Raw genomic sequence first — 12,153 nt, 5'->3', positions numbered from 1 at the left:
AAATCATGATGTCCCAATCATTCTAGTAACATCCTTCACATCCTAGTAACACGTTCTCTTGTTTCCTGATCCTATCAAGAACCACATACTGCATATAGTCATGTCTCTTCAGTCTCCTTTAAATACAGACTAGTCTTCCAACCTTTTTTTGAAAGTCTTTCCTGACACCAGATAACTTTAAATTACAAACTAATGTTTCATTTTAATAATCTGAATAATATATAGGTGTGTAAAGAAAAAAAAGCATTTCCACGGCCAGCAATCTGTGACCTCACAAATAGGCATTTCTTGCTAGCTCATTACCTTCAACTGATCTATTCCTTTGATACTAGGCACTACTGAAACACTCATTTATTAGTTTGCAAGCACCAAAAGGAAAAAATTCAAGTGGTACAAATAAATGCCTGACCCCCACCCCCAGCTAAGGGAGAAAACCCTAAGTCTTCAAGATGTGTGTGGTTTAAAGTAGAAAATGTAGGGATTTCTCTGGTGGTCAAGTTTCTGTGCTCCCAATGCAGGGGGCGCAGGTTCGCTCCCTGGCCAGGGAACTAGATCCCACATACTGCAACTAAGACCCAGCGCAGCCAAATAATTATTAAAAAAAAATAATAATAAAAAATAAAGTAGAAAATGTAATAACATTATCTAGTCCAAGGCACAGCGTGCGGGAGCAAGTCTCAGAAACTCAAAATAATGCAACAGAGTTAATACTGAAATTAGCAGCCCCAGTTTGTAAACGAATCTCTTATAGTGTATCAGAGCACTACCATCCCCACTCATTTTTCCTGCATTTCTCTCCTCAAAACTGTTACAGTAGCCCAGGCAGCCAAGGGCCTCCATCACAATTAACCACAAACAGAAATATCATCATCTGAGTTGACTGCTTCATTTTACTATTCTCTCTACCGTTGTTTATATATTTATATATATGTTTAAGCTTTAACCCATATCAGCTCCCCCCCACCCCACCCCCAAGAACACTTTTTCTCCTGGTATAATACAAAGAAATCTCTCAGGGATTAGTAAGATTGGCTCAAGGGTGAGTGGAGATCTAGTCTCATTTTTTCCTTTTTGAACATTCCAGTTTCAGAAATGTTTATGGTCTAAAGAAAACACAACCACCACTAGGTGCATGTATCATTTTTGAAAGTAAATAGTTTTTTTTAAAAAAAAGAACCACAAATGCTACTGTCATCAGGACTCAGGCAATAAACACAAATGGGTTAATCGCACCAGCCAAATATTCTGCAATCTCCTCTCCACAGCATCAGTGTAGTCTACTACTTACATCGAAATCACCTGATGAATCTGTTACAAGAACTGACTCCTAGGCCTCAAATATACTAAATCAGAACCTCCAGGGTATGAACCCAGGCTTCCACATTATCAGGAAACTCATACCTAGCCCAACACCTCTCCATTTGCAGCCCCATCCCAGTCTCACCAAAATCACCAATTTTATATTTTCCTCTAGGTGATATACAAGTAAAAAACCAGAAAGGGGCATTGTTTCATAGAAACTGCATCACACTATCCTATCATTGTGCAGCGTGCTCAGTCCCCAACTTACATCACAGACAGCTTTATTTCCCCTCTACAGAACTTCTCCGTTGTAAGGTTTCACCAACTATGATCCCTTTATTTGGATAATATATTTATTCAGAAACTGTCATCTACTGAACTTTACCTACTAATTTTATGTCTTTACTGTTTAGCAACAGTTTTCTTATTGTGGAACAATTATAGCAAAATATTAAGAATTGGTAAGGCTGGGCAATGGGTTACACTGTGTTCAGTACATTTTTTCCCTACACTTTCCTATATTACATTTCATAAAAGAAACGTGATCTGTAGAAGTCTCTGAAAGTAATTTTTCAAAGTTCTCTCTCCAGCAAAGGTTTATAAAATTCCACAGCTTTCAAATTTTACATTCTACATCTCTGGGAAAGACAAGAGTTGTCTTTAACTCTTTATTTTCAGTTACCTAACACTACATTACAGCCACCGGGGTACACAAGTATTCCTGTACTTTCTTAAATATGAACTGACTAAAAATAAGCAAATAGATAATTTCAGACAGCAAATGATTAACATGTTAAGACTTGTTAGCAAATATGAAGAAAACCAAGGTGGAACATACCCAAAAGAATAAACCAGAGGTCTAAAATATTAAAAAAAGGATGTGAGGAGGCAAAGAAGGAAATGTTTATGCTAATCTAGCTCTAGTTCAATTATGACCAACATGAACAAATCCTCTATTACCATCTAATCCCTTTCCAATCTAGAATCTCTATAATTTAAGACATTCAGATGTGGAAATAAAGAAAAATGGATACCGTATGCTAGAGTTGAACAAGATTGGGACCGCCTAATGGTCACAAATGTGCCTGCCAAGAGCTAGCACTCTTAATCCACCAAAACGTGTAAGTATGCCAGTCTTCACGTTGTGTGTATCAATAGTGTATGCCTTTTTATTACCAAGCTGTATTCCACAGTACCAGAGTGTTTATCCATTCTCCATTTGAGTGGCATTCAAGTTGTTTGCAGCTTGCAGAGATACAAACAAATGCTGTAAACATTAGTGTACAGGTTTTTGTGTGAACACAGATTTTAATACCCCCAGAGTAAATACCTGTGAGTAGGACTGCTGGGTCTTACAACAAATACATGTTTCATTTTATCAGAAACTTTTGGAGCCCTTTTTGTGGGTTTACTTGAGCAAGTTTAAGAACAGAGGAGAAATGAATTATTCTGTATAACAGAAGAATTTTGACCAATACAATACAGGAGAGAAATTAAGGGAACAAGTAAAATGAAGAAAAGCTGGAATACGCAAAATTGTAAAATCCCAGTTTTATGGCATTAAAGGGTAACAGGAGATATAAACATCTAATATGGATTTCTAAATTATCTGCGTAAGCGCCTCACTTCTGTTCTCTACCTAACCCTACCCCCATCTTCAGTAAAATCTATCAAGGAGGAAGGAGGCTTCTATGATGGCACTCCTGGTTATTAATGCTGAAACTTTAAAACAGATAAAAGCAGAATCAACTACACTCCAATAAAAATTTTTAAGAAACGAAAAAAGAAGCAGGAATTCCCTATCTTGATGGTAGATTTAGAATCCTAAAATTAAAATGATGTATGGTTCTTCAAATCCCCAGAGCTAGCATATTCTGGAAGTGGTTAAAAAACAAACAAAGACCTAGGGGAAAAAAATCAAAGTATTAGTTAGGTATTAGACTTGTATTTACCAAAGAGCCTGCAAGAGCCTCACTAAAGGATGATTCGAGAGGATAACCTGTCAAGAACAGAGTTTTTCTTAAGTTAGTATTTCCATTTTAAGGTATGTCTATCAGTAGGAGTTAAAAAAAAAAAAATTCCAGTAGCAATAAAGATTAGAAAATTTTGCGAGTATATTCATTGCCATTATGGCGCTAGTGGTAAAGAATTCACCTGCCAATGGAGGAGACACAAGGGTTCGATCAGGGTTTGATTCCTGGGTCAGGAAGATCCCCTGGACAAGGGCATGGCAACCCACTCCAGTATTCTTGCCTGCAGAATCCCATGTATAGAGGAGCCTAGAGGGCTCCACTCTGCAGGGTCAAAAAGAGTCTAACCAGACTACAGTGACTTAGCAAAGTTAAGAGTGGGAGGGACACGTGAATTTCCAAGTCCTTTGTTAGACTTCCTTGCCTTGGCTAGTCTAACCAAAACCCGGAGTATTATTTCAGAACTGTACTTTTCCCAAAAGCCATTAATTTTCTTGAGCTTCCCTTGCTTTGTGGGCCACCTGACACCCTGACTGTCACAGCAGTGGTGGGAGTGTCTAACAGGTAGTTGTGTTTTTATTGCCATTTTCTCCTTTCCCTCCAGACTCTGGGAAACCCTACAGGACAAAGGCACTGCACCCAATTAACTGCAAGAAAAAATAAAAAGACATGAAAGAGGAATGTACAGATTTAAAATTTAAGTTTATTTAAGTTTAAAAGTTTATTTGGAACTTAATTCAAATGAATTGTAAAAAAAAATGTTTATAAGGCAATCTGCAAAATCAAACACTGATGGATATTTTGTTAATCTTAGGTTCAATAACAGATTTTTTTTTTTTGGCTGTGCCATGCAGCATGCAGGATCTCTGTTCCTCAACCAAGGATTGAACCTAGGCCATCACGGTGGAATTGCTGAATTCTAACCACTAGACCACCAGGGAACTCCCAATAATGTTCCCCCCCACCTCTTAATAATGGTATTTTTTAAAGTCCTTATATTTTAGAGATACACACTGAAAAACGTATGGATGTATGTAAAATAGATAGCCAATGGGGATTTGCTACATGACTCAGGAAATTCAGGGCTTGGTAACAGCTTGGGGGGGGGGGGCGAGGGAGGGAGGTGAGAAGGATGTTCATGTGGGAGGGGACTTGGGTAAACCTCTGGCTGACTCTTTTGTTGATGTTTGGTAGAAACCAATGCAATACTGTAAAGCAATTATCCTTCAATTAAAAATAAATAAAATTTAAAAAGAAATTAGGACTTACATAGTTTATATTTGCCATGATAAGACTGAGAAAAAGGTCTAATAAACAGAAAATAAATTTATCCGTTTATCTAAAAAAATATATAGATAAAATTATGTATCTGGGATTTGCTTTGAAATAACAGGAAAGGTGAAAAAGACTAGTGAAGAGATTAAGCAAAGGTGGCTCTGCCTTTACAACTGTTCAAGCCACATGATTACATGATAAGCACAATATGGGGGTTTATTTCACTATATTTTTGTATGTTTTCAGTTTTCAATAAAAAGTTAAAATGTTTTAAAAGCAATTTAAAGTTTCTCCTTTTTTTCTCATTCTTGGTTCTCATTTCTTCTAACCCTTTGAAAACACAGCCTCTGGCCCCATGCAACAGAAAATAAAAGCTCTCTCTTCTCTGAAATGGAATCCTCTGGTATACAGAAACAGAATTTTTTTAAGTTCTCTGATACACTATCTTAACCCTTAAAAGTTTCAATTCTTGTCATTTTTTTTCTTTTCCAGTTTTACTGATCTTGCAAGTGATGGTAATGTGAAATCTTCTAAATGTTAAGATATATATATTTTAAAAACTAACTATGCTCCAGTGATCTACAGAAATGTCATCATTCAACTGAAACTCTTCTCTTTTTGGAGGGAAACTGATCCTAGGATGATTTTCAACTATCAGAAAACAAATCCTTCCCTAGGAGACAAGAGGTTGATTATATTAACAGTGTGAATTCATGAATAAACTTATGAAGTGGCCCATTTGAAATCTCAAGTCATTCAATAAAGCAGATTTCCATTTTTTATTTACTTAAAAATTGTTGTATTACTAATCCAAAAATCGTGATAATTTAAAACTTAAAATTATAGACATTTTCCTGACATAAATTCATCAAACGTAAAAAAAAAAAAAAAAAAAAAATTCATCAAACGTTTCATCTGGGAATTGAGTTTGACATCAAAAAATAAAATACTGCTGGAACTTGTACCTTCTAAAAGATGGAAAACATCTAACCTACTGTTTGTATTTTAAACTAAGCCCTAAATATCAAACTCTGAAATAAACCATCACTGGTCACATCTGATACAACTGTTTACCTGCTCCCCACCAATTCTGTCCTACTGGTTTCCCCTTCTGTGCCTTTCCTTTTTTCTATGCCTCAGACAATGCTAAGTCTAGCGTACAGCACTTCCTCCTCCTTGACACATCTTTACTCCTCATTTTTAGTCTGCACTATTTGCGACGTTCTGTAACTGATCACTCTGCACTACACAGACACAGCCTTTGGTCCTGCTGCAAGGCTTGTGGGATCTTAGCTCCCTGGCCAGGTATCGAACCCGTGGCCCTTGTAGTGGAAGCTCGGAGTCCTAACCACTGTACTGTCAGGGAATTCTCCCAAACACAGCCTTTGTACGTTAATCATTTACTGACACTTTTCAGTCTGATCCATAAGTAACACCTAATCACCACCAATCAGAAGCAAGTGGTAAACAAGGATTTCTCAAATACGAGACTTCTAAAAAACATGCAGAAAAGTAGAAAGTATATTCTGTATACCAACTCTCAGTCTTTTCCTTAAACAAAACCCTAGTAGGACAACTAACTATAGTGGTAAACTATTTTACTGAACACTACAAATAACAGTTCCTAAAAGATTAATTCCTAACTAATATATCAATTAAATTCTTGCATAATTCTACAGGAAGAAAAATTTTGAAATCTTTAAAAAACTTTTTTCTTTTATTTTGACTAACAACATTCATACTGCATGTCTACAAAACTGAAATAATAACTATTCTGGACACAGGAAAGTAAAAATCTCAGAAGATGCAGAGAAATAAAATGATTATTCCAAGCCATTCTGCAAGCAAAGAATTAGGGAGAAAACTTTTTCAGTCTTGTGATGCCCCTGAAAATCCATTCAAGGGATAGTGGCCCAACAAGCCAATACATGCAATTTTTGGATAATCCATCTTTTTTTCTTTCCAAACAGAACAGCGTGGTTCCCTCATGGGCCAAAATCTGCAGTATCTGAAGAACTGCTGGCTGGCAAGATTACGCACACTAACAACTTTATACACTTGACACAACATGCAAAAAGGGATTACATATGATTTGAATAAATCCAGTTCTTTTTATATTTCAATACTGGAAAGCTTATAAGTCACAGTGACCCAGGATTAAAAAAAATAATTGGGTTGGTTAAAGAGGATGTTAAGGGTTGATCCTAACAAATATTTGAAAGAAATATGACAACAAGAGAAAAAAAAATTGGTTTGGGTCAATGAAGGGAAATAATAGCCAATGGAAAAAAACTATATTGGAAGGTACAACCACAACTTACTTCAGCTTGAATACTAAAGTATCATTTATCTCACAAGACTCAATTACAAAGTACCGATGCAGCCATATTTTAACAATAAATTACCAGTTACAACAAAGAAATGTCTACCAGAAGCATTATTTAGGATGAAAAGATTGTAATTTTTATATAAAAAAGCAACATGATGGACAACTCTAAGACAAAAATTAAACAAGTATTACATACTTCTAAAAGCTGGTCCAGGGAGTTCCCGGGTGGTCCAGTGGTTAGAACTTGTGTTTCACTGCGAGTTCAGTTCCTAGTGAGGGCATTACGATGCCGCAAGACACGCAGCACAGCCCAAAAAACCCAAGACTGCTCCAGTGAGATAGTTTGGTAGTTCAAGACTTCCTCTCAACTGCTTCAGCATCCTAAAAGGTTGCCCTTACTCCCTCTAGATCATCCTTTACCGCAACCAATGACTTTCGTAAGTCACAGAAGTAACGTTAGCTCGGAGAATGAAGAGGGGTGCTTTATCCTGTAGATACTGCAAAGTCAAAGTCAAGCCTAGCCAAATATCCTAATTTGATGTTAACTTAACATTTTTCTCAGGAGGTTCCCAAAATATAAGCTAGGAAGTTCCCCAAATTTAAGTCCTTCCCACTTATCTTAGCCAAACAGAAGTATTCAAACCTACCGAACTGTTCAAAGGTCAGTGTTTAAGTGCCCCCTTTCTGTGATAGTTTTAATACTTTCAGTATAATCTCTCAATAAGTGTTGATTAAAATATTCAGCATTCATACATCATGAACTGTGGATACTAAAGGACAGTTTCTGTACATAACTGCAAAGTGGAAGAGAAAACCTTAACACTGTAAAATATTATAAGTAATAAAGATTAGGAGTGCTGTAATAGCAGCACACGCAAGTCAAACACACAAACAAAAACCCAAGAAAGTAATTCTGATCCAGTTTATCAGAGATGGCTTAACAAGTAAAAACAGAGATGGACTTTGAAGGACTAGTATTCTCCAGGAAAATGTCATGAGGAAGGAACAAGGAACTATGTAACATTCATCACACTTAAGACTCCAGTAAGTGATTGGACAATGTCTTGTATACAGATAGTGTTCACACCTGAAACTGAATGCTCCAATACTTTAGGTCTCAGCTATAGTATAATCCCATATAAAACCAATTCCGGTAAATGAATTGTAATCTTCTACAGACCAAAACTTTCAACTGTACTTCTAAAACACAGGAAAACTAATCATAACTTTGATTTTCCTATCCAAGTTATCCTATCATAAAGATACTGATAAACAAAGTAATCAAGGCCACAAAATGCCCCAAATGAAAAATCTACAAGAATAATCTCCAAGATAAACAAGAATAGCCAACATCTTTATGTTTTCTAATTATTTTACAAAAGTAGTAGTCTAAGGACAGAAGTGCCCAAAAAACACTTTGGGATTAAAACAGTGTTTCAATCCCAAATACCTAACAAGAACAGTAAAAGTATAAAAGTCACTGCCACTTCATTAGTCTGTTTCATAAGTTGCAGAAAACTGGTTTTTTTCCTGCATTCCCAAGGGTGACACAATCATTAACGGCCCCAACCAACGTTTTTCAGAAGCATCTACTTTTTTCCTCCTTGAACTCTTTTCCTGCCACAGACAACTAGCCAAACACATCTTCACGAGTCACTGCTTAGGTACAAGACGTCGTCTCAAGTTCCAATGTCCTCCCCTACTTTAAAACCGATTGATCCTTTTAGACCAGGGATACGTCACCTCCTCTATGAAATAGCCCTAGGCATAAATTAATAACTCCGTTAACCAGGTTCCCAAAATACACTGTAGCTTATATTTGTTTAAGCATTCAATTGCCTCATAAAGAATGAAGATAGATACCTGCTTCCCCACTAGACTATAAAACTTGATGACCTTAGTCTTTATTACCTCCCACAGACTAACACCAAGCCACGAACCCAGAAACGACGTGTGAAATAAAAGTAAAAAACGTCTGAAATAAAAGTAACTCTTCGAAGCAGTGTTTGATGAAAATTTCAGATTTCAAGTCAAAAATCAAGGAATGCAGTTCCAACTTCCCATACCTCGTCTTTTCTCAAAAGCGCCCCTACTTCCTGTCATTTCTGAACACTCCCTGAAGGGGGACTACAGCCTATTTCAACATTTTCCTAATTTTGCACACTCTGTATTTCACAAAACGGCCAACTTATTCAAAAGCTTTGGCTATTATTAATGTGCCTTTCTCTGTTCCACCGAAAATCAGTCTCAAAAGAAAAAAGGCCCCTATTACACTAAAAGTAATCAAGGATGGAGAAAACTACCAGATTGTATTTCCAAATCATTTCGAACAACAACCAAAAAAAAAAACCAAGGTGTATCTTAGACGCCTGAAGACATACAAATTAACCAAGCTTAAAGAGTAACGAGCCTCAGTTTGACTAAACTCGACTGAGTGCTGCCCGGAAAGCGGCTGCCGTATTTCAGGGCTTTTCTGACCCTCCCCTGCAGACTATGCCAACGACAGTTCCGAGAGGTGAGAGAGACTTTGTTCCCACGCCTTTGTCCCCGCTCCCTTACCCAGGAATTATCCTTAGAGGGCTGTTTAAACGAGGCCCCCAGTCAGAGAAGAAAAGCAATGCTGAAGTAGCAGCACCCAAACGCGGAACAAAGCGCCTGTCGGGGGTGTACGAGTAGGACGCCATTACGCGGGGCAGTGGCCTGCGGCTCTGGCGCCGAGCAGACAACCCGGGGCCCGAAACGCGAGTTCGGACCCCCAGAAAAGAAACCACAGGAAGAGGCAGAAACCTAGGAAAGCAAAGTCGTAGCAGGTTGGCAGTGGAGAATCTACGTAACAACGGGAAAACCGCTTACCTTCGTGAGTCTTGGCGATCTTCGCCATTTTGTCCACTCGAACACACAGACGGAACTGGCGCTCCCAAGAACTTCCGCTCGTCACCGCTGCCACGGAGAAAAATAGCTGGGGGCCGCTCTCCGCGCAAGCGCCAAGCGGGAGCGCGCGCGGCCGGTGACACGTGACAGAGCAGCCACCTAGGTAGAACAGAGAGGTGCATTGTGGGCGGAGGGAGGAGTCAGGGTTGCTCCCGCAGACGGTTTCCGTGGTAAACCCGAAAAGGACTACGTGAGCCTTAGCGCCCTATAGCGAGTAACTCTGCCGTGGAGGAAAGTGGATTCCACCAGGGCAGTTAAAAACAGTCGCTGAGAGAAACACTGAGGTTTCAGGACTGGAAGAAGCCTCAGACCTTCAGTCCCCTTTCTCCAAATCCACCAGACGGCGTTTTGAGGCCAAAAACTTTCCTCAGCACGTCTCAGCTGTTGTAGTGCTTAGTTATGTTAACAGTTACAAGTCTCATCCCTCACTCTGTAATTCAAGGTCGCTTTCTTTTTAACTACTTACCATTTGATTAAGAGTTTTGTCTACAATATACATTCCCAATCGCTATTGAAATTCACATAAAGAGGGTAATTTGTTGTTAACCCCATAACTCCCACAAAGTGGATAAATTGTTGCTAATCTCATTTAAGAAATGACGGGAAAAAGCTAGGACAGGGTTATATGTAAGACTGTACAAGGTCACACAGCAGGAACTCTGCCACTCTTTTCTGAGTTCTTAAAAAAGTCCCGATTGTCAGCACTAACACTAATGAAATGCTTTTGATAATCCTAAATGTCATTCCTAAATCAGGAATTTTTTTTCTCCTAAACATCAGCTGTACAAGCATAACCTTGTCACACTGGCTTTGGACTCTGAAGAACGTAATTATTTAATAGGGAAATTGGTACTGGAAGCAGCCTAGTAAGGCAGGTAAGGGTCAGGTTATAGACATCACAAAACAACTTACTTTGCTGTGTGACAGACTCAGAATACAAATACTTAGTAGAAACTTAAGTAATAAAAAACTGAGGTGCTTTTTTTCTTTTTTTGGCTGTGTGGGAACTAGTTCCCTGACCAGGGATTGAACCTGGGCCCCTTGCATTGGGAGCACAGAATTTTAGCCACTGGACCACTGGGGAGGTTCCCCAAAGTGACATTTTAATAGCATCAATGAAAAAAGCAATTTGATGGGTTAAAGTTTTCAGTTGTTTAATTTAGGTTAAACAATAGTTGGAGGAGGAAGGGGATGAGATAAGAGAAGAACATGTAGATTATTAAGTCAATTGTTGATAAATTCTAGTTCTTGGATTGGCAGAGGGTCCATCAGTTCAGTTCAGTTCAGTCGCTCAGTCGTGTCCAACTCTTTGCGACCCCATGAATCACAGCAGTCAGGCCTCCCTGTCCATCACCAACTGGAGTTCACTCAAACTCATGTCCATCGAGTCGGTGATGCCATCCAGCCATCTCATCTTCTGTCGTCCCCTTCCCCTCCTGCCCCCAACCCCTCCCAGCATCAGGGTCTTTTCCAATGAGTCAACTCTTCGTATGAGGTGGCCAAAGTACTGGAGTTTCAGCTTCAGCATCAGTCCTTCCAGTGAACACCCAGGACTGATCTCCTTTAGGATGGACTGGTTGGATCTCCTTGCAGTCCAAGGGACTCTCAAGAGTCTTCTCCAACACCACAGTTCAAAAGCATCAATTCTTCGGTGCTCAGCTTTCTTCACAGTCCAACTCTCACATCCATACATGACCACTGGAAAAACCATAGCCTTGACAAGATGGACTTTTGTTGGCAAAGTAATGTCTCTGCTTTTTAATATGCTATCTAGGTTGGTCATAACTTTCCTTCCATAGATATTCCTTAAATGGCTTATAACCTACACATAGATTACATATGTATATAAAGTAGCATATTTTAAAGTAAAAGAAAAAAAGAATAAATGAGAAATAATGAATTAAGGAAAGGTGTTATGCCCATCAATAACCAATAAACTAAAAGAATTCACCCATGTTGACAAAAAGAATAGCAAGAATGTTGCATTTCTTTATAATTTTTTAAAAGATAAACTCATTTATACAAGACATCACTGTCATGTAAAAAACATATGAAAAGGAAATTCACCAAAATGTTAAGAATGAATGTGAATGATAGAATTGAGTGATTTTTTTCCTTTATATTAATAATTTTTAGTATTTTCCAGATACTCTGCTATGAGCATGTATTATTTTTATAAACAACAAAAAAAAATGAAAAGCATTTGTAAAGTAGGCATCACATGTCCTCTGTCTTTCCCAAGATATAAGTTGTGCCTGCTGGCCACTTTGTATTATGTGCATATTTCTCTAGGTTCCTAGGTATTAAAAGTTACTTTTGTAGGGCAAGGGCATGTATTGGGAAGTG

At 38.2% G+C, this 12,153-nt stretch overlaps 1 protein-coding gene across 4 annotated transcripts in view; it reads right to left on the bottom strand.

Annotated features, from left to right (window-relative positions):
• SF3B1 (splicing factor 3b subunit 1) overlaps nucleotides 1-9,901 on the bottom strand; it is a 36,491-nt gene extending 26,590 nt beyond the window's left edge. For 2 of the 4 annotated variants that reach the window (XR_006342435.1, XM_043910496.1), the window contains exon 1: nucleotides 9,730-9,881. Coding sequence is in view for 2 of the 4 variants with exons in the window: in XM_043910496.1 (XP_043766431.1) it covers nucleotides 9,730-9,757 (28 nt within the window). In the remaining 2 variants the exon portion in view is untranslated. Of the gene's footprint in view, nucleotides 1-9,729 lie in introns of all 4 variants that reach the window. The other 2 variants (XR_006342436.1, XM_043910498.1) reach the window with 2 other exon arrangements.
• Nucleotides 9,902-12,153: the final 2,252 nt, after the last annotated feature.

The sequence above is a fragment of the Cervus elaphus genome, chromosome 8 (assembly GCF_910594005.1).
Source record: "Cervus elaphus chromosome 8, mCerEla1.1, whole genome shotgun sequence".
Taxonomy (NCBI): domain Eukaryota; kingdom Metazoa; phylum Chordata; class Mammalia; order Artiodactyla; family Cervidae; genus Cervus; species Cervus elaphus.
The sequence above is the reverse complement of the archived record's forward strand: the minus strand, read 5'-3'. Positions and strand labels throughout refer to the sequence as shown.